This window comes from Astatotilapia calliptera, chromosome 16, assembly GCF_900246225.1.
Source record: "Astatotilapia calliptera chromosome 16, fAstCal1.2, whole genome shotgun sequence".
In the NCBI taxonomy this organism is placed as follows: domain Eukaryota; kingdom Metazoa; phylum Chordata; class Actinopteri; order Cichliformes; family Cichlidae; genus Astatotilapia; species Astatotilapia calliptera.
In genome coordinates, this window is record NC_039317.1 from 14,399,184 (window position 1) to 14,420,967 (window position 21,784).

The following is a 21,784-nucleotide window of genomic DNA, read 5'->3' on the forward strand; positions in this document are numbered from 1 at the left end:
TTCTGGGCTTTTTTTCCATTACACTCATGCACGCACACACAGTCATAGTTGATTTACACACAAGAGAAGAAGGTCCGCACAATGTGACTGTAAACAGATTTATGTTCCCCAAAACATGAGTCATGAACACAAACACTCACACTGAGTGAAAGTCAGCCTCATTAGTCACCAAGTTACACTCTCCATCACTCCACTCCACCACTTCCTGCTGCACCAACACAGATGTCGCACATGAAGCTTCAGCATCCGATGTCTGGTACCATAGCAACAGAGAACAACCAATAAGGGGTGTGGGGATGGGAGGGGTGAGTGCTTTTTGGGACAGGCTTGGGTCAGTAGCATCCTTGCTTTCAGTGAAATACGAAGTCCCCAAACACAATCAGTAGCAGACTACTTGTTTATCCCCCTGAAAAATATGACCCACTTTATTTACACTTCCTTTAACACGCAGGCTCCTTTGTTGCAGTCTATATTTTAAACAAACCGATCAAAGATGAGAAAGCTTTGATTAAGTGTCCAAATCAAACAAGGTACTGCAAAGGAGACAGGGCCCAGACTAGTTTTTTTATGCTCCTCAGCGTCCAACTCACTTATTTTGCTAGCGATGGAGGAAACTCCACCCCGTCTTTGCTTTTGCTAGCGCTGTTTTTAATACTATGCAAGACTACATTAAAAAATAGATAGCAGGTTCGCGCGGATGAGTGTTCACGTCCTCGTTCGTGCTGCACGTGCCTCTGCGTCACGGCCGTCAGTTGCCTATGAGATGAACGGCCATATGAGGACAACCGTGCTGGGGGCCAGACAGTATACGCACACCACGGAAAAAAAAAAAACGTGTATGTGTGTGTGTCCCTAGACTGCTCCGCCAACCGCTGTTGTGTCGCAGAAAAGCGGACACCTTGCACACAAACCCTCCTGAGTTCAAATGAGCAGCGTCACTCTGAAATAACCGACTGTCGCCGCGACAAAATAGCGGCTTCACAACGGCGACTCGTTTTTCGGCTCCCGAGTGAGTAAACTAGCACCGCCAGTGGGTTAAAAACTGCACAGAGCTTTCTGTACTGTTATAGACAATCCAGGTGACATGTACGTGACTGTCCGCGTAGTGGCAGCATCGCAGCTTCAAGCAAATACTGTATACAGTGCTGAAAACAAGAAGCCGGGGATGATGCGTCAAGCTACCTGAAAGGGTACACGACGACCGGAAGTTGGGCGTATTTTGTTTTTGAAAATAGCGGTTTATGCTAGGCAAATTTTTCAGTTTAAATCAACAGATATATAGAAATGTGTTTGATTTTAAGGAAAGCGCACTAATTATAATTTGGTATTTTTTCTACACTACATATCATACATACAGAAATACATTTTTAAAAACTATAGAAAATCAAATGCTGTCCACATGTTTGAATATGCTGAACGGTTATCTTAGCTTATGAGTGTGCGTTTTCCACAAGTTTAAAATATAACATAAAACTACTGTGTTAACAGTCTGGATATTGTAAAATAAGCTCATGTCTGCAGTGCAGTATATATGTGAGTAATCATACACACCATAAGAAATTACACTGGAGGTATAGGTCAATTAAATTCCACAGAATTTTGCTCCCTTACACAAAATGTTACCATAGTGGTCTATTTTTGTTCTACCACTTTTGGCTGCTCAATATAGGGGTTGCCACAGTGGATCATCTGCCTCCATCTCACCCTGTCCCTAACATCCTCCTCTGTCACAACAACACTCTCCATGTTCTCCAAGAACTTTGTCTGTTGTCTTCCTCATCTCCTCCTGCCTGGCAGCTCCATGTCCAAGATCCTTTGTCCAGTATATCCACTGTGCCTCCCCTGCACATGTCCAAGCCATGCCAGCTTTGCTTTGCATTTGTCTCCAAATCGCTCAACCTGAGCTGTCCTTATGGTGTACTCCTTTCTAGTCGTGTCCATCCTGGTCAGTCCCAGTGAAAATCTAGCGTATTCAGCTCGTGTCTTTTTCGTGTCACCATCTCCAAACTATATACCATAGCATCTCATAAAACTTCCCTTTCACTCTTGTTGCTATCTTTATCTCAAAATTATTCTTGACACTTCTCTCTGTCCATTCCAAACCGCCTGCACTTCTTTCTTTACCTCCCTTGTACACTGTACATTGCTTTGGATGGTTGATCTCAGGTATTTAACCTCATCTACCTTCACTTCACCTGCTTCTTGCAGCTTCACTGTTAGTGTTTCCACAAAGCAGTTTCCTTTTCATTCACAGACATGCATTCTGTTTTGTTTGTACTGACTTTCCATCTGCAGAGCATACCTCCACTTGTCCAGGCTCACTACAGATGATGTCATCTGGAAACGGAGACTCCTGCTTGACCTGTCCGTCGTTATCATTACAAACAAGAAAGGGCTCAGAGCTGATCTCTAATGTAATCCGACCCCCATCTTGACTCTATTTATCACACCTCATGGCAGCTCTGCACACCCTTGTTCCAGAAAACCATAACAGCCTAGTCGACAACCTTTATTTTGAAAGTTTTGCTACCGGAACTACTTTTGCCTTGCTCATTGGTGCTTGCTGAGAGAGAGAAAAGAAAGCAAAGGGATTCAGGCGGTTGAAATGGAGAGCGAAGGGACTGGGAGGGTGAGTGAAAATGTTCAAGAGACATGGCGTGGCAGCATGACACAATAAAGGGGACCTCGGTTCACCAAAAGGAGTCCTCGGAATAACAGAATCGGGGAGGCGGAGGACTCGATCTGACTGTCAGAGGATTTTCATCTCGCTTTGCTTTGGTCTTACCTCGTTTAACCCAATCAGTGGGCACACAACGTTTCAGCTGAGCAGTATCTGCAGAGAGAAGTCTGTGGCTAACAACCAAGTCTGACAGGATACAAGGTAAAGCACTTCTCTTTGCGAGCAATCACTCAGGAAGGTTGGTTTGTTTACAGCCGTGGTTATCGCCACACTAAAGTTGCATAGTGTTATAGCGCTGTTTAACGCTGGGTTGCTAATTCTATCAGTATTGTTAGCAAGAGTCTGCAAAACACTCAAACTGTTCCTGATCCTTGATTTATAATACCATTTAGTGGCGTAGCGACATGCATTATTAACCAGCTAAAACCGCTTAGAGTTGCTAGGCTAATGCTAGCCGTCCACCTAGCTCGTACATGGAAGAAGTGACAAAGTGGCACATGGGGCTATGCTGTGACCGACTCGTTGTGACCTACCTGTCAACCGCAGAGAATCTGCCCGGGCATGTCCTTTGGCACGGACGGCTTTCCCTTAAAGTGTGCGGCCAGTACCATGGCATCTAAGCTCATTTAACATTGATTGGTTTAACTGTTGTTAATATCAGTCATCAACACTGGTTGCATTGTTCCTGCCATTTGGTTTGCACATGGGGAAGTTTTGTAAACAAGAGACATCACTCAGGAAGGACTGACTTTACTGTCACCTGGTGTTTAAAATAACTGCCACACCATCTGAGCAGCATTTATGACATTTAGGTTCATTTCAGATTGGATAAAAAGCTGTTATGCATCGCAAAGGTAATTTTCTTGTCCTCCTGGATTTAACCATAACCTGTGAAATTAAGTCAGCAGTTTTATTGTGTGCATTTATGATTAATAATAATAATAATAATAATGGATTGGATTTATATAGCGCTTTTCAAGGCACCCAAAGCGCTTTACAATACCACTATTCATTCACTCTCACATTCACACACTGGTGGAGGCTACAGTTGTAGCCACAGCTGCCCTGGGGCAGACTGACAGAAGCCAGGCTGCCATATCGCGCCATCGGCCCCTCTGGCCAACACCAGTAGGCGGTAGGGTAAAGTGTCTTGCCCAAGGACACAACGACCAGGACAGAGAGCCCGGGGATCGAACCGGCGACCTTCCGGTTACAGATACGCTTCCCAACACAACTCAGTGATTGTGCATCTCTGAGTTGTTCTGTCTTTGTACTTAGGAATTGTCTCTCTTCTGCTTTCAGATACTCAGTATGAGTCGAGATGGTTGGATGAGGAAAAGAGCCAATGCCAGCGATGACAATGGTTGGGGCGAAAGGGTGAGTCTTATTTAACTCAGCTCGGTATGGAATGGAGCTGTGTGTAAGGATAGTCAGTTAAAAGGTATTACATGGTTTGTGCATTGTGTGCCTTCCAGCATTAATGGGGACACTAGGAACACCCCATCGCCCTCCCACACACTCATTATAACAGCTAAGAGCTGGATTTAGATCACTAGTTGTCTAATTGGTTAAGACTGGCATTCACATTTATGCTTTATAAGAAGAGTGACCTCTCCATATAGCAGTCCAATATACAGGCAAGGCAATAATGAAAACTCAAGTAGACAGCAATATATCATAATATCAGTATCTGTGCAGAATAACTGAGTGAGAAAACCTCCAGTGTATGTGTGTGTATATATGTGTGTGTGTATGTTTAGATATTGTGTGCAATATTATGACTGTATATAGATATCACATAAAATATTTTAAAATCTTCATATTTTTGCTGGTCATGTGCAAACCATAAAAATCTGGTTTGTTAATTGTTTCCTGTTTGTCTTTTTGTTTCTATAACTGCTCTAATTACTGCATGCAGGGCGGCTACATGGCCGCCAAAGTTTCTAAGCTGGACGAGCAGTTTAGACTTGACGCCCCCAGAGAAAAGCAAAAAGAAGGAGCGTGCTCCAGCATCTTCACCGGAGTGGCTATTTTTGTCAACGGATACACAGGTAATGCTTTGTAAATATTTATGCAGATTATAAATTTGGTTTGCCTCATTTCTTCAGCTGCTCCAGCATGAAGACCATAAATTCTCTCAGATTTCTCTCTCAGAGGATTAACTGATGAAAACAGTCTTCTGAATGCTGTTTTCTTTCAGAAATTAAAAAAGTACGTACAGACTTCTTTGGCATTTTTCTCACACTGATTTATTAGTTTTTTTTGGTTTGATTTATAGTTTCATAAATCAGTTTTTGACTGTCTTGATTTTATAACTCAAGGTACTGTTTTTCCACTGTGATCAAATCACAGGTTAGTGTATGCTTGATGTAGTATTGTATTTTGCTTTCATAAAAGCTTCGTAGCTCAAAATCATCATATGAAAAATGATCAAGGGAAAAAATAACTTGGAAAAACTGAAATAAACATCAGGCTCATCACCTGATGACATCTGCAGCACACTGGAGACTCATCTCACAGGCAAAAGATGCCAAAGTGCAGTAGCTTGGGAGTTTTTATCCACACAGTGACTATGGCTGTGTTAAAATTGCTGTTTTTTGAGGCACTGGGAAATATGACAGTGATGTATCCTGATGAGCTGACAGCTGTCATGATGCGCATCAAGATGCTGTCTAAGGTGTTTTTTGCCTTTTAGTAAGTTGACATTGTCATTTTTGCCACACTTTCATATTTTTGGGAGCAGATCCCAGTGCAGATGAACTACGCAGACTGATGATGCTGCATGGGGGTCAGTTTCATGTCTACTATTCACGCTCCAAAACCACCCACATCATCGCCACTAACTTGCCTAACAGCAAAATTCAGGAGCTCAAAGGGGAGAAGGTCATCAGGCCAGAGTGGATCACTGACAGGTCTGTTCATTGCAAGATGATAATGTTTATATTTCATATTTTGTTGTACAGTATTAGCTGAAAACCTTGTTTATCTTGTCATTTGTTTAAAACAGTATCAAAGCTGGGCACCTCCTGCCATATCTACAGTACCAGCTGTATGGCAAACACAAAGGCCCGCTCTTCCCTGGCATGACTCTTCGTCAGACCTCAGAGATTCCTGGACCGAGCCATGGGGTGCTTCAATCAAGTACCCATCTAAAACTAAATCTGCCGCAATGCAAAATTAAACCCCCTGTTCTCAATCATAAGAAGTCTTTATGCAGCGCTCAGAGCACCCCCATCCCCGTCCACATCCCCAACCAATCCCGACCTCAACCTGAGTCCATTCAGCACAGCTCTCCAGCTCGCTTTGTTAACCCCGAACCGAGTCACTCTGCATCCGGCCACCTCATTACAGATCCCAGCCACAGAAGCCCTTTGCACACACACCTGCTGCTTAATCCAAACTCCACAAAGCACCCACACAAGTCTCCGCAGTCTGCTTCCCCACAGGAAGCAGAATTAAAAACGTGAGTATGTAAAGTAAGTAGTTACACTTAAAGTGGACCTCTTGTGCATTTTTCCTTATTCATTATTTAGCATCGAAACACTATATTTCAGACATTTGTTCTCCTTTCAGACCACTCTGATGTCATAGAGGTGGCCTATCCTTTATAATATGTTTGACACAAGGCTCCTGTTGTGCACACATTCGATGTTCAGATAGTCTTTTTCAGAATGAAGTTGGCTTAAAGGGAGATGTGTTAGCACAACTAATTTCAGATCGTGTAAGATAAATGAGGTTTCATTTGAATTGAGAATCAAGCAACTCTGGTAGACTCAAGTAACACAAATAAGGATCTGAAAATGTGAAAAATAGGTCCACTTTAGGTAATAGCTCAGTAAGTTCTGTAGATTTTTTTTTTTAAACTAACTTTACATTTTAAGGTTTTGAACAGAAATCTTTAAAGAGCTTGAAGTTTTTTTTAAATGTCATTGATTAAAAACTCTTCATGTCCTTTTTATCACAGAAATAGAAACTTGCAGACCTCAGTGGATGTGAGCCATTCGAAAATGAATGAAATCCAAGAGTGTAGCAAAGAAGAACCTCATCTCGCTGGGGCCTCAGATGTGAAGGATGCCCCCTTGACCAATGGACACACTCACATTGTTAATGGTGCCTTAAATTCAGAGGACCTGTCCCCTGTTACAAATCAACCATTTTTGATCAACAGCCTGTCCAAATGCAGGGTTAGGAGTTCACCAGATAAACCTCAAAGTCCTTCTGTACAGTTCCAGGCCAAGCCTGACCCCTACGAGTTTCCCCAAAGCCCTCCAAAGCAATCTGACCAGTCCCTTGTCCTCGTGCAGCAATCCAGCTCACAAAGAGCCAATGAGAAAAGACTTAAGCCTCCACCACCAACCTATCAAGAGGCTATAAAAGCCACTGAAAGCCACCTCTTCCCAAAGCAGCTTCAAGCACCCCTTCAGGTCGATATGATTTCTGAAAAGACTCTTTCTCCTGCATCTCGCTCTCTTTCACATTCTCCAGTTCGACTAAACGGAAGTCACCACAACGCCTTTACATCTGACTCTGCCTCCCTCAGCACAAATAATGTAACATTCAAATCTGAACCTCCCATGGACGAGTCATCGTCATCATCATCCAAGTCTTCAGCACAGCTGCTAGAACATACGGGCAGTTTGATCTCCGAGTTCTACTCTCACTCACGTTTGCACCAGATCTCCACGTGGAGGAGTGGCTTTTCTGAGTACGTCAATGAACTGCACAGCAAACGAAAAGGAGCAGGGGGCGCCAGCCTTCCTGGGAAAGAGCGTTTGAGGAAATCTGCGGCCCAGCGATCTATAGACACTAAAGGTAGGAAAGGTAGGGTTGCTGTGTTTGTTTTCTGTACATTTCTGAGGGCTTCTTTTCTTTATGTTGCCTAAAGACTTTGGACCAGGGATAAAAGATGTGCCCTTGCCTGCTCCAGCTGGGGACCTTGGTTGTATGTCAGTCAAGGTCTAGATCCCCTATAAAGGGGGAAAAAAAGCTTAGCAGTATATCATGATTTATAATTCTACAATTACCTTTTTTTTTTTTGCAGTTGTATGACTTATATGCTTGTATGCTAGAAAACCTGGTATATATTGAGTATAGCAGTGAATACCTTTAATTGGTAGGCCGTCGACATCATTGAGGCACTGCATACATGCACCACAATTGTGCATTAATATTTTATTTAAATCTGAAAAACTGCCCATTGACAATATTTGTATGTATTTGTTATGTGTCAGGTTCATCAGCCCAAGTCAGTGTTAAATCTTGTATCCTCCATGTGGACATGGACTGTTTCTTTGTGTCTGTGGGGATTCGAAATCGACCAGATCTTAAAGGCAAGCCACGTTTTTGTCTGTTTAAATGTGCTATCAGTAAATTTAAAAAAAAAATATGGATGTAACACACTCGCTGCTCGTGTTTAAAATTGGTTCTTCCAGGTAAGCCTGTAGCTGTGACCAGTAATCGTGGACAGGGCAGAGGGCCTGTGAGACCAGGAGCTAACCCTCAGCTGGAGATGGAATACTACCAGAAAAAATACACACATCCACAAGCTGGTGAGATTGTCATAACAGTGGCTTTCACAGGCTTTTACATGTCCAGCCCTTCTGTAACTAAGCGTCCCCTCTCTGTTCACCTTTCAGAGAGCGCAGAGGATGAGATACACACAACTCCTTCACAAGAAAGCCCTGACTCTCGTACCAATGGAGTAGAGCAGGATGCTGTTGCTCTCTCAATGGCAGAGATTGCATCCTGCAGTTATGAGGCCAGGTAACCTATAAAAACAGATCAGGTCTGCCTTAGTTTCGTAACAATAAGAATATGAACATATATTCTTTCTTCCACAGGCAAGCGGGCGTAAGAAACGGCATGTTTTTTGGGAAAGCAAAACAGCTGTGCCCCGCACTGCAGTCTGTCCCATATGATTTTGAGGCCTATAAAGAGGTGGCCCTCAATATGTATGAGACTCTGGCCAGGTAGAAAAACAGCGCTATCTTTTACTCACACTAATTATGTTCTCCCTTAATTCTTAATATGCATAACTTATTCATGATTTTACTCTTTTCAGTTATACCCATGACATCGAGGCCCTCAGCTGTGATGAAGTGTTGATAGATGGCTCTGCACTGCTAGCTGAAGTGGGCGCCAGCCCTGAAGATCTAGCCAAAGCGGTCAGAGCAGACATCAAGGAGAAAACGGGATGCTGTGCTTCAGTGGGCATGGGTAATTTGTTTGCCTAGTTCGTACTGTAAAATAGATCAAGGCGGCCGCTGCATTTTACAAAGTCTGACTAATCTGGTCTCTTCAGGGTCCAACATCCTTTTGGCTCGGCTGGCGACTCGTAAGGCCAAACCTGACGGCCAGTATTTCCTAAAGTCTGAAGAAGTGGACGATTTTATCAGGGACCTCCCGGTGACAAGCTTGCCTGGTAGGTGTGCAGCACCACCTTCTGGACAATCCACTGATATCAATTCTGTGTGGTAAAATATTCAGTCAAATGATGGTGATGCTACTTTTTCAAGGTGTTGGGCCTGTTATGGGGAGAAAGCTGGCCCTCATGGGTGTGCGGTCCTGTGGTGACCTCCAACAAGTTTCTCTGTCTAAGCTGCAAAAGAAGTTTGGACCCCGTACTGGACAGACTCTGTTCCGCTTCTGTAGGGGTCTAGACGACCGGCCAGTCCGCTATGAAAAGGAAAGGAAATCTGTCTCTGCTGAGATGAACTACAACATCCGCTTTACTCGGGTTAGACCTGCTATTTGTCCTCCCTTCTGTGTCATGTGTTCTACTTCAACATGGCAGCTTTTTTTTTTTTTTTTTTTTTTTTTCCCCTTCTAATCCTCTTATGTATCATTTACCAGGTTGATGAGACGGAGTGTTTCCTCACTAATTTGTCCATGGAAGTGCAAAAACGTTTACAAGAAGCAGGTCTGCGGGGTCGAAGAGTCACTCTGAAAGTCATGGTTCGCAAAATTGGAGCGCCACTTGAACCTGCTAAATACGGTGGCCATGGCATATGTGATCATTTAGCCAAGTAAGAAAGAGATCGTTATGCTGTCCTTGTGTGTTACAACTAAATCTTCATATTTTCTCCTCTGTTGTTTATCCTTACCACTGTTTCTTTGTAAGCTTATCTTTATCTGTCTCCCTTTTCATCAGGACCGTGATGCTCGCTCAGTCCACTGACAGTGGTCAGCTAATCGCTGCTGCAGTCATCAAGCTGTTCCACGCCATGAAGGTAGAGGTGCAAGACTTGAGAGGAGTTGGCATTCAGGTTCAGCTTCTTGAGGGACATCAGTCTGCAACACAGGACTGCCGAGGCCTGCGAGGACGCTCCATCAAAGAGATGCTGTTAGGCCAGGCATCGAGTGCCAGATCTACTAACCGAGGCGCGTTCGGTGTTTTTTGGTTCCGCTTGTCTTCATTGCTGTCTGTAAAAATCACTTACGTCTTGTAATATTATTACAGATGCTGCAGACGCGCTTCAGGAGAAGACTACTTCCTCTACAACAGTCCCAACAGCAAACTCCGCGCCATATCCTTTGTCACCTGCTGAGCCAGTACCCGGAACAAGCAAGGAACAACCAGCGTGCAGACAAACTCCAAAGCATTCTCGGACACGTCTCAACTTCAGTATCGAAGTCCCCTCCCCTTCACAGGTCAGGACTGGAGTGAAATGTCTGACTGGTAAAACAAAACCTAAACGGTAACATGCCTCTAACTGTCTCCTAATTTTGTCCAAGGTGGATCGTTCTGTGTTGGAGGCCCTGCCTGCAGAGCTGAGAGAACAAGTGGAGCAGTCGTGGACCAGGAGAGATGGGAGGCCAAATAAATGCCATTCCCCTGTTCTGCAGCTTTCCCCTCTCATTTCTCATCCAGCCTCTCCCCCTCGTCCTCCCCTTGCAACCGTACCTGCACTGAATTATCCACCTGTAGGAACGTTGGTCCTGCAGATTCCAAACCAGCCAGAAAGTCCAGGAATTGTACTGGAACTGCCCAACTTCTCACAGGTGTGTATGCTATAGATTTTTTTTTTTTTTGGTGATGGTTTGCCGGTGGTTTAATTTTACAGTCTAAAGTAGAGAGAAAATCAGGAAAAATTGGAAACTGTAGTTTCTGTTGTACTCCATTCCACAGAAACATGTAGTGCCTTGCTGGCTTGTAGCAATTTTGCTTATTGGAGCCTTTAAACAGCACAAAGCGCTTTTCTCTACTGGAAATGTGCCATGAACACATGAGTTGTGACTGAAGCAGATGGTCCCACAAGTTAAAGAAAACAAAAGCTGGTTTCATTGTTGGTAGTAAGTGAGCTTCCCATCTGTCTGACTGCAGGTCGATCCAGATGTGTTTGCTGCCCTTCCCAAAGAATTACAGGAGGAGCTGAAGGCTGCCTACAGCCGCGCAACTGGTATCCACCCTCAGGTGAAAATGTGTAAGTCAGCAGATGAATTTCCTGAAGGAGTGCTTTTCCTTTTGATTGGTTGTTTTTACTTTTTATTTTTTTAACCCTGATTTTATTATTTGATTTTATTTTGTTTCTTGTTTGTTTTTTGTTTTTTTGCCCTTCTGGTTTCTCTGCAGTGGAGCAGAAGAATCCACTGCTGCAGCTAAAACAGTCTGGGGCCGGAATCGGCAGTGGTCGTGTAAAGCTTTGCTACAAGAGAAAAAACGCAGTCAGTCCTCTTAAAAAAGGAGCTTCTCCACTCAAGAAGCGTCCAACAACAAACAGCCCAGCCAAAAGCCTGCCACCTACTGGAAAATCACAGGAACCAATAAACAATCGAAAGGCAAGTTTGTCCTCTGCTCTATGCATATGATGCTGCCAACACGTGAAAACATGTGATTTAGTTGACTTATCTTTAAAAATTGCAACTTCTTTTCATTCCCAGACTGAAAATGGTCCCTCAACATCAGTTTCGAAACCAGAGATCCCACCAGCTGTGGTTAAATTGGCTGCTCGTCCTCCTCCTGCACTGGCAGGAGCCTGTGACTTGACAGACATTAAAACACTACTACGGGAATGGGTTACCACCATAACAGGTACACAGATGTGTTATGATGGCGTTTCCTGTGGTGCTGTTGTTGTTGATTTTTATGGGTTTCCAAAAGTGCATCTTTATCTATTTATTTTTTGTTTATTTTTTTAGAACCCATGGAGGAGGACATCTTGCAGGTGGTGAAATATTGCACTGACTTAATTGAGGACAAAGATTTGGAGAAGTTGGATTTGACTATGAAATACATGAAAAGGTTAGTTCTGTGGAGTTAAGATTCCTCAATTTAACTGTCTTCCTCTTTCTTTGTTTTCAAGGTTTCACTTGCTTGTTACGCTTGAGCTTCGTTTTTTTGTTTTTGTTTTTCCCTGCAGGCTCATGCAGCAGTCAGTGGAGTCTGTTTGGAGTATGGCTTTTGACTTCATCTTAGACAACGTGCAGGTGGTTTTGCAGCAGACTTACGGCAGCACTCTGAAGATAGCATGAAGAAAGACGGGGTGCTCTCCTCGCTACATGCGATCGTTGTAAACAACACTTTTTTGATTTGTTAATTTCACAATACAAATCATGATGTCTAAATTCTGACTTATGAAAGATACAAATAATGGCTACACTTTTATGAGAAAGAGCCATGACAGTATTTTGAAGTATTTTGGACAAAGCGGTTGTTTTTATCACAGAACAATGATGATAGTAGCAGCTTTTTGGAAACTCACTTTCATTCACTCTTATTTTCCTACGACTCATTTTCATATGCAAGATTTTATTAAGGGCAAAAAAAGCATTAAGGGTATCTGTTTTTTGTAGCACTGCAAAACTTTCAGCTGGTATTAGATCGCATACTCCTGTGGTGACCTGAGCATTGGTGCTGTAGATCTGCTCCAGAGATCTGTTTCCAGAGACAGTTCAGGGTCATTTTGGGTTAGAGAGTCACAGAGAGTCAGATCTGGAGACGGCTTTCTGGCTCGATACCAACGAAGGCTGCTGTTAGATCTCTGAGTCGTAGCTGGACTCTGAGACAAACAATAACATCCGTTCCATCCAGGCCTGATTTCGAAATGTATTTTTTGTTTTCATTTTGGGGTTTTCCCCGTCTTGAGCGTTAGAATCTGGTATGTTAAATTTTCCTCGCTTGGATACGTGATCATGTTAAAACAAAAAGTATATTTCAGCAGTTTTACAAACCGCTTACCTTGTAGCATTCTTTATACATAAGACATTTTCAGAAATGATTGGAGAATTTTTTGGGGGGGGGTTTTCCCCATCATTGTTTTATCGGTGCTCTTTGCCACTAGCACTTATCTGTGAAGCATCTACTGCTGCGTGCAGCAGTGTTGCTTTTTCTTTTTTTTTTCTCTTGTTTCTCGTTTCTTTCCAAAAAAAGAAGTGCCAAACGCTGTTATTATACTGTGTAAATAATGTTTTAAAGATCTTTGTCTAAAGTTTTAAAAGAAAAAAACATGTATGTAGAAAAATTACCTCTTGTATTGTTTACCGGTAGTGGATTCTTAGTAACTGTCTCTAAATTGTAACTCTTTAAATGTTTCTAAATGTTCCAACATGGAAGTCAGAAGCTGGCCAAAGCACTTGAGGTGAGGTTAATTGTTGATTCTCAGTAGCACTCTGATATAGGAGGATGTCGACAGGGGTCATGGCAATCAATGAGTAGCCTATGCATTTCTATTTTTTCTCACATAACAATGAGATGTCCCTTCAAGACCACGTAACATTAAATAAAGCATTTAGTGTTTATGCTGAATGTGCATAGGAAGAGGCGATCTGATTTTTAACTCTGTCACCCACAGTGTCTGATTCACACCCTCGAGACACTTTGTACAGCTTGCAGCTGTGTCGCAGTATTTGTGTGAGGTTTGACTTTAACAGCAGATGCAGCTGCTTGACTTGTGATCGCACCATGGAGGATAATTTGCTTGCAGTTAAAATGCGTGTTTTAAAAGATAATTCTGATATGCAAACCAAATCAATCGGTCATCTTTTGAAACTTGTTGAAATGAATGTAATTTAGAATGTGTGATTCACTTTCAAGACGTTGCCTCTCTTCACCTCTCACGTGTTTCCCGAGGGGAATGGCCAGAAGTTAAAATAAAAATAATAATAATAAATTGGCCTGTCTTGTCTAATCTGGCTCGTGCCTGAAGACCTGAAGCTGTGAAACTTGTTTGTAAGTTTTCTAAACCTTGGTAATAAACTGTAAATTCTGTATTCATTTATTTGTCTTTGCCTTTCTATAAACTGGCCTTCAAAAGGACTTTCAGCTGATAGAATATGGTTATGAAAATTATCTTCAGTGTGTCTGTTGTGTTATTCCCAGGTCTGACAGTGATGAGCATATAAATATGCTAGACATGTCTGTTAGAGATGTATATTATTTTGATGCCAAAAAACATTGAATTTAATAACTTATTTTGTATTGTTTAAATGGGATAAAGTTGACAAGCCACACCATTTTTTTTTTTTTTGGGGGGGGGGGGGGGGGTCTAGAGAAGGCATATGATAGGATGGCAGGAGAGGAACTGTGGTACCTCACTAAAGAGTAAGTGGTAAAGAAGTATGTGAAGGTGGTGCAGGACAGTGAGACAGTGGTGAGGTGTGCAGCAGGAGTGACAGATGGCTTGAAGATGGGGGATTATATGAAGAATTGATGATATCATCAATGAATATATAGGACAAAGGAGGTTGCTTTTGGAGCTGTAGCGGGTATAAGCCATGGCAACAGCTTTAATCTTCACATTTCGACTTGATTCTCAAAATAGAATTTCGATTCCCCCGCCCCTCTTAAAATGCTATTTCAAGTCTTACCTCGAAATTTCGACTTCATTCATGATGTTTTGGTTTTGCATATAAACTACAAATATTCTTCAGCACGGGATTTACTGCAAACAATATATTTTTTCTTTAATACATCAGATGACAACTGAGCTTTTGGGTCGCTATAAACAAAAGCAGCAGTACAACGTGAAAAAATATAACACACACACACACACACACACACACACACACACACACACACACACAAAATAAATTAATAAATAAAAATTAACCCGTAGTATTTCACGAGTTTCCCGGATGTACTTCCCACGACGTCAGACGGGCCCGCTGTGACGTTGTATCCGCAGAGAAACGTTTCGTGCGCGGGCTGAGGTGTTGACGAGCATCTGTCACTTTACTAGGTAATAATTTAATAGCAGCTTGGTTATACTTTATATTTTCGACAAAATGCACAGTTGACGTTCATTAAAAAAAAAGGATCAATACAACTGTTTCCAAAACTGTTGCTGTAACGTTTGTTAACAATGGCGGGGCTAATGCTAGCTAGTTAAGATAGCAAGCAAACGCAGACTGAGAGTTTATAGGGAGATTTTTGTTGAACTGCTGGCGTGTAGAAGTACGTGTAGCTACGTTTCTTAGTTTGTATAAGTTAGCTGTAGATACGTAAGAGGTACCCAGTTACGGTCTGTGCCTGTACCAGCTAACTGTAGGCACCACCGGGCAGAAACAAGGTGTGCCCCCTGCCGTTACTGGCTTTGTCTGCGGCGTTAGCTAGCTAAAAGAGGAGCTCTCGGACCAGTTTCTGTGTAAGCAACGTTGCTAACGTTACATTGTTGTACATATCACACCAGCTCACAGTGTAGGGGTAAAACAGGGTTTTCCCCATTATAAAATTTGGGAACAAAGGCGATGTCGAGATTCCTTTCTCTTTATTTTGCGTCTTTGCGCAAAAGAAAGCTTATAAATAAGTCGTATGAATAAGTTAACTATTTCCTAGTCGTCATGCGCTCCATCACGCTACCTTTGAACTTGTAGCCAGTGCAGTGTGGATGTCACATGACGGATACACATCAGCCACTGACATTTGCAGAAAGCCTGTATCAGCTGATATCGATATTAGGCACTGTGATGTTGTTATTGTCCTGCTGTCTGGTGTCATGTCTCACCATTGTTTATCTGCCCATTTTCAAACAGAGTCAGGCAGCCATGGCTAACCAATCAATGGAAATCATAGCAAAAGTTTTGGAGCAGTCAGCCAATCTGGTGGAGGAGCAGGTGGATGCCCAGTTGGCCAAGCTGAATGAAATGGATGAAGATGATTTGGAGAGGCTGAAGGAAAGGCGATTAGAGGCACTAAAAAAGGCCCAAAAACAGAAGCAGGTGTGTGGGACAATTTATAATCACTGTAACATTTTGCTGTGTTAATTTCTTAAAGCAGATAAAATAATTTGAATCACTGAGAAGATTCACTTCTTATCCGCACCATCAGCAGAACCTAGTCTAAAAAATGAAACTTTCGACACTACAATTTGTACTGAAGTCACTCAGTTCTTTGAAGGATCATAATAAAACACCTGGTGTCATGTTTATAGACTGCCTTGCTCTGAAGTTAGGCTACACAGCATTTGGGTCTATTATTCAAACCCTTTAAAGAGTGTTTTCATTGTACTCCACTATAATAGCTTTTCTTGTATTTGTAATCTTTTGTTTTGCTTTTCAGGAGTGGTTGTCTAAAGGTCATGGGGAGTACAGAGACATATCCAGTGAGAAAGACTTTTTCAGTGAAGTGAAAGACAGCAAGAATGTCGTGTGCCATTTCTACAGAAATTCAACCTTCAGGTAAGTCACTAAATGATGCAACAGGACCATGAATTAGAAATGTAATGTAGTCCAAAAAACAAAACAAAGAATCAGAGGTAGTTTATAGAAAATTAATATGTTCTGCAAATTAATGAATTTATTTATTAAAATCATCTTTTCAGACAAAATGACATTTCCTACGTGTGAAGTGTGGGAATTTGACCTTTAACAATCAACATTGTGCCTTGTTTAGCGTCAGTTTTTTTTTTACTCAGTCGCCAAGATATTAATCTGTTGATGTCAGACATCTGAACTTGTCGCTCTGTCCTTAGATGTAAGATCCTCGACAAACACTTGGCCATCTTGGCAAAGAAGCACGTTGAGACCAAATTCATCAAACTGAATGCAGAGAAAGCCCCATTTCTGACAGAGAGGCTGCGCATCAAAGTTATTCCGACTCTGGCTTTGCTTATTGATGGAAAAACAAAGGACTATGTGGTCGGATTCACTGACCTGGGAAACACGGACGAGTTCACCACAGAGATGCTCGAATGGAGACTTGGCTGTGCGGACGTTATTAACTACAGGTGAGATGTGCAGTAGACTCACTCGAGCACCTTATGTGTTGTGAATGAAAACGTTTTATCTAACATGATCCCTTTTTCCTGTTTCTAGTGGCAACCTGAGGGAGCCCCCAACAGCGACACAGAGATCAGGAACAAAGTTCACAAAAGTGGAGAAGAAAACCATCAGAGGGCGAGGTTACGACTCTGATTCTGATGATGACTGAAGAGGCTTGACAGTGTTCGGGTTTACTCTCTCAGGGCTACCTCATTACTAAAACTCCAGCAGACAGCCCACTTCCTTTTTTCCCTCTTAGTAATTTCTATTTTTTTAATTAACGCAATCCACTGATTCATTTTATTTAAAAAGCATGTTTGTTTCAGCCTTATTTAAGGACTTATCCACCATGATTTATATTGGAATATCTGAGTAATAAAATGTATGGTTCATGAACAAGGGAGCACACTGAGCAACCACTAGCTGTTAGCTGTATTTTGTTTTTCTTGATTTACAGGTGTAATCATTTATTGTAGACAGCTGTCTCACGCACTTTCCTGTAACCTTTGTACGTCTCGTGTTGGAACCAAGTTCATGGTGCATGTGAGTGCCAAGATCATCTTTGAAGAGCAAAATAAATTTTTACATGACATTTCATGGTAGCATGAGTTTGACCTAACTAATGCAGACTTAATAAAAACAAGAAAAAGATGGGGAAAAAAACTGCTTGTGTATTTTTTGTGTTACTTCTTCAGGGTTAGAGGCAGCGTATTTGCAAGAGTTGTATGTTGCCTTTATGGATGAAAATAATACATCCTTAAACTCACTGGATACTTTTGTCTTCAGAACAATCTAAATTCTTCATAGCATAGGTTGAACATGGTGCTTGAAATATTCCTCAGAGATTTTGGTCTATATTCACAAGATTACACAGATGGAAGCATCAGAAGATTTGTGGACTGTGATCAACAACACTTGGGTAGGTTGTAGTGTTTAAATGATGCTCTGTTGGTACACAACCTTGGAGAAGGTTGTGTTGGAAAATCCCAGAATATAAGCAGTTTCTGAAATACTCAAGACTACACTGTCTGGCATAAACAACCATGGCACACTCAATCACCTTGAGGCATTCTGATACTGCAGCAGGCTGTAATGACCATGTCTAAATGCATGGAGTTGCTGCCATGTGATTGGCTGATTAAATATTTGGATTAGCAAGCAGTGTACCATATGTACCTAATGAAGTGGCCAGTATAATTACTGGCAATGTTTTTATGTGAGCCTTTGTTCTTAGAAAACAAAATAGGTGGAGTTCCCATTTGCTGTTTTTGTCTTTAAACTGAAAACTATAACCATCTAAAAACATTTTATGGGCGTGGATTATTTGTAGCTGATGAGACTGGCTGGTGCTATGCTGAGCACGTTGAGCATTACTACAAAACTAAAAACCGCAACACAAAAGGGGGCCCTCGATTTCTATAAATAACTGTTTGGCAGTCTGATACAATTGAGGTGGTGAGCAAAAAACTTGTCTTTGGGATTTAGGAAGTCATTTTTAATTTTAACAATCTGAACCACTAACTGTTGTTGAATTATCTCAGAACCCAAATTACACTTTTTACCAAATTACTAGCTGTCTGTAAAATTAATATGCTGGTATTCAAATTGCTAAACTGTTGATATGTAGAAAAAATAAAAATAAATCAAGTTTTCTGGAAAAGTTTGAGTAATTCCTGAATTAACTCAAACTTAGAACAGTGGGTTTGCACAGAGTTGAATTTTTCAGATGCGACGTTAATGTCAGTATTCCTGCTTCATCAGGATGGCACTTTGCTCAATCATTTGAGAGACAGGTTGATGAGAACATTTAATCATATTCATCTGCAGCTCAGCATCAAAACACAGGAAACAGCAATCAAGAAGTCTGGTTGGTGCCACAGCTTTCTCTCACTGCAGAGAGAATGACAACAGGACATTTTCCAGGACATTCACACACGCAACAGTGGAGCTAAGATTCGATTGCCTTGTTGTCTACAGGTTGGAGGAGGTGGTGTACAATAAGTTCTCCTTTGCTGTTGATGTATGCATCGGCCATGTCATGCTCAGCAGGGAGCCCATAGGGAGTCTTTAGTGGCTGTATCCTGAAGGTATCAGAAAGAGATGGCAAAGGAGATATAACAGTATAGATATGTAGGCATCTCAGGCAACCTCAATTTGAAAAAAAACTCACCTTTTTTTAATAGTACTTTAAGAGTGATGTGTTACTACTTTTGGTTAATTAATCCTACCTTACAAGGTGCTTGACAAACTTCAGTTGGCTGTTGACTGCAGGAGTATTTTTATGAATTACAGGGACGTGAGCCTAAGTGCGAGACAAAGGCAGAGAAAATTATTCCAAAAGATAAAGGCTGTGAGCGTCTGCATGAGGTGACACACTCTGTACAGATCATTTATCCTGATCAGAGCTCCTTCAGGGTACAAGTCACTGTTGAAAGATGCTGAAAGACGCAAAGAATTACATGGAAATTCCTGAACTAAAGCTGACAGCAGTGTTTTGTTGTATGTGCAAAAAAAAAAACAAAAAAAAAAAACCATTGAACATGATCCGGTTACATTAAGTTAATCCAAAAGGAAAACAAAAACGATCTGTAGCCTTTACAAAAAGGGAACCCAGTTTGGGGTCCTGTACCATGACAGAAATTTTACCTTTTGAAGCCCGAGGTGTTTTATTATCTCTTTCTCCCAGTATGGCCTTCGCAGCGCACTTTTGACCCGCGTCACTATGTGCAGCTTGTGCGGCTGGTCTGGATCGCCACCATATTTCTCGTGCTCTTTCGATCGCTCAGCAAAAATCTGTTAAGAAAATACAGAATAAAGGATTATCATTATTCCATGGCAGGATTCATCTGTAATGACGGGCCTAAAGCAACACTTTAAATAAAAAAAAAAAAAAAAAAAAAAAAAAAAAAAAAATGCTGAGTAGCTAATAATCCACCTAAACCATTGTGTCTACTGGACCTGCTGGAATTATACCCAAACTTACTTAATCCAAATAAATATTAATGTAAAAGAATTATATTTTGACACACACATGGGTAGGGCCACAAGACGTTACATACTTTGAGTGTTGCTAATTACTTTACAAATGTACAACATTATAGATTCTAAATTTATTCTTACCTCTGGTGGGATTCTGGATTTGGAGAATTTGCTTCTTGCTGACACATACCATGCACAAGGTGACAAAACTGGAGCTTCTGTCAGGGTCTGTAACATATGCAAACAGAGAGAAGGTAAAAAGCAAAGCCCAGTATCAAGGAAAATGTGTTTACTTATATATGTAGAAAATCTAAAAAGTTCTGTAGAGTTAAGTCTCAGAGATAGATTGCTGTTACTGGTGGTAGATATTCTTTTCTTTAGGGAACAAAAGTTTTTGTTTTTGTTTTTTTAATGATTTAAAAATCTGATATTCTGACACATCAGCAGATATTTTGTTTTTATCTTTCAGATCCACAAAATATGAACAGATTTCCCTAACATTTGTCATGTGTAGTTATCCGTTTACTGATTTATGCTTTGCCTGACTCTGGTCAGGTTGTTGGATTTGTGTTACTCCAAACAGCTAATAGCAAAAGGGAAGTTGGAGCACATTCCTCCCATATTAGCTTTTCATCTCTGGATCCCTGTTAAATCTAGAATTGGATATAAAATTCTTCCTCCTTACATACATCTGATACACCTGAGCACTTCCACTTGTCTCTTTTCACTCCCCTTCTGTTTACACACCACTGCACCAAGTCATTATTGCATACATACATTTTTGCCTTCCCTCTCTCCCTTAGTCTGCTTTTTCCTACCTCTTTGCTTTTTTCCCCTCTCTCTTCCATTTCCTCTTATCACCCTCTCCAGTCACAGCATATGCCTGCCCCTCCATGAGGTGGTTCTGTCAGAGGTTTCTTCCTGTTAAAAGGGAGTTTTTCCTTCCCACCATCACAAAGTGCTTGTTCATGGGGGCTAGTTGAACTCTAGAGTCTTTACCTTACGGCATAAAGCGCCTTGAGGCGACTTTTGTTTTGATTTGGCGCTATATAAATAAAATTGAATTGAATTGAATTAAAGCATATTGAAGCGATTTTTGATGTGAACTGGTGCTATATATAAAATAAACCTGAACTGAATCTTAGATGACAATATTAGTATTAAAGTTCTAACTTTAATACTTGGAGCACTTTCTGCAGCAAATGTAGCCTAGTGCACATCACAGCTGACTGGATAGTGGTGCAGAGAAGCCCAGTGGCTTCACACAACAAGTGAGTTTCATTAATGCTGAGTTAGTTACAATGGCCTCATTTTCTTTTCTTTTTTTACATAACTGAGCACGTTGTATATGTATCCAGGACATTGGTCATTATATTTGAAAGTTTCGCGTCCTAAAATTCAGCACTGCAGTCATCTAGCAAACAAAATAAATAAATCCAGTAAACCTAGAAAAATCCAGTAACTATTCTCCAAGTCCCATCCCTGATTTGGGTTTCAGGTTTAGCTGGATTTTTCCTCAAGCAGCGTTAAACTAAATGAGCCCGTATGTCAACTTCAAGATGTACGAAACACTTTGTAGACAGTTCAAGTCTGAAACATTAAAAACGTGCAGTGATGTACCCACCTTTACTGATAAAAAGCTCAAACTGCGACAGACAGCTGACATGTTGTGTTCCTTCTGCTGCTCTTTAGCTAACAGGGGCTACGAGACAAGGTTACAGCCTTGCTAACCGCTAAATAACACGGAACTCGAGCCTAACTAACCGCTATGAAAAACTGACCTATAATCATACCAAATTTACCAAGTTCGCACATTTAAACATTAATTCGGCACTGAAAACAGCAGTGAAACAGGAGAGTCACGCTGCTGTCAAGCCCTCTCTCTCCGCCGTCTTAACCGGAAACGTCGGGGAGTTACATTAAAAGAGC

The 21,784-nt window shown here is 41.4% G+C and overlaps 3 protein-coding genes across 7 annotated transcripts; 2 read left to right on the forward strand and 1 right to left on the reverse strand.

Annotated features, from left to right (window-relative positions):
• The first annotated feature begins 773 nt into the window (after positions 1–773).
• rev1 (REV1 DNA directed polymerase) lies at positions 774–13,892 on the forward strand. Of its 4 annotated transcripts, none has more exons than XM_026145100.1 (23): positions 774–1,009; positions 2,296–2,881; positions 3,983–4,057; positions 4,599–4,731; positions 5,424–5,592; positions 5,688–6,143; positions 6,645–7,501; positions 7,912–8,010; positions 8,113–8,229; positions 8,317–8,443; positions 8,521–8,649; positions 8,742–8,896; positions 8,982–9,101; positions 9,196–9,416; positions 9,533–9,705; positions 9,831–10,060; positions 10,140–10,330; positions 10,415–10,681; positions 11,004–11,103; positions 11,253–11,458; positions 11,561–11,711; positions 11,819–11,921; positions 12,040–13,892. In XM_026145100.1, exons 3-23 carry the CDS (start codon positions 3,992–3,994, stop codon positions 12,149–12,151), a joined length of 4,182 nt encoding a protein of 1,393 aa, XP_026000885.1. In that variant the 5' UTR covers positions 774–1,009; positions 2,296–2,881; positions 3,983–3,991; the 3' UTR covers positions 12,152–13,892. The 4 variants fall into 4 exon arrangements, with proteins under 4 accessions (XP_026000885.1, XP_026000886.1, XP_026000887.1 ...); XM_026145102.1 differs by having other exon boundaries at positions 775–1,009; positions 6,645–7,492; XM_026145101.1 differs by lacking the exon at positions 2,296–2,881.
• An 854-nt stretch (positions 13,893–14,746) lies between these two features.
• On the forward strand, positions 14,747–17,500 carry txndc9 (thioredoxin domain containing 9). Of its 2 annotated transcripts, none has more exons than XM_026145123.1 (5): positions 14,747–14,856; positions 15,650–15,835; positions 16,176–16,294; positions 16,588–16,842; positions 16,931–17,500. In XM_026145123.1, the coding sequence occupies exons 2-5, from the start codon at positions 15,662–15,664 to the stop codon at positions 17,043–17,045; spliced, it is 663 nt and encodes a 220-aa protein (XP_026000908.1). In that variant the 5' UTR covers positions 14,747–14,856; positions 15,650–15,661; the 3' UTR covers positions 17,046–17,500. The 2 variants fall into 2 exon arrangements, with proteins under 2 accessions (XP_026000908.1, XP_026000909.1); XM_026145124.1 differs by lacking the exon at positions 14,747–14,856 and adding an exon at positions 15,127–15,261.
• A 1,170-nt stretch (positions 17,501–18,670) lies between these two features.
• On the reverse strand, positions 18,671–21,768 carry mrpl30 (mitochondrial ribosomal protein L30). Its single transcript, XM_026145125.1, has 5 exons — positions 21,480–21,768; positions 19,997–20,083; positions 19,523–19,669; positions 19,105–19,178; positions 18,671–18,957 (listed from the first exon to the last, which is right to left on the reverse strand). The coding sequence occupies exons 1-5, from the start codon at positions 21,519–21,521 to the stop codon at positions 18,825–18,827; spliced, it is 483 nt and encodes a 160-aa protein (XP_026000910.1). The 5' UTR covers positions 21,522–21,768; the 3' UTR covers positions 18,671–18,824.
• Positions 21,769–21,784: the final 16 nt, after the last annotated feature.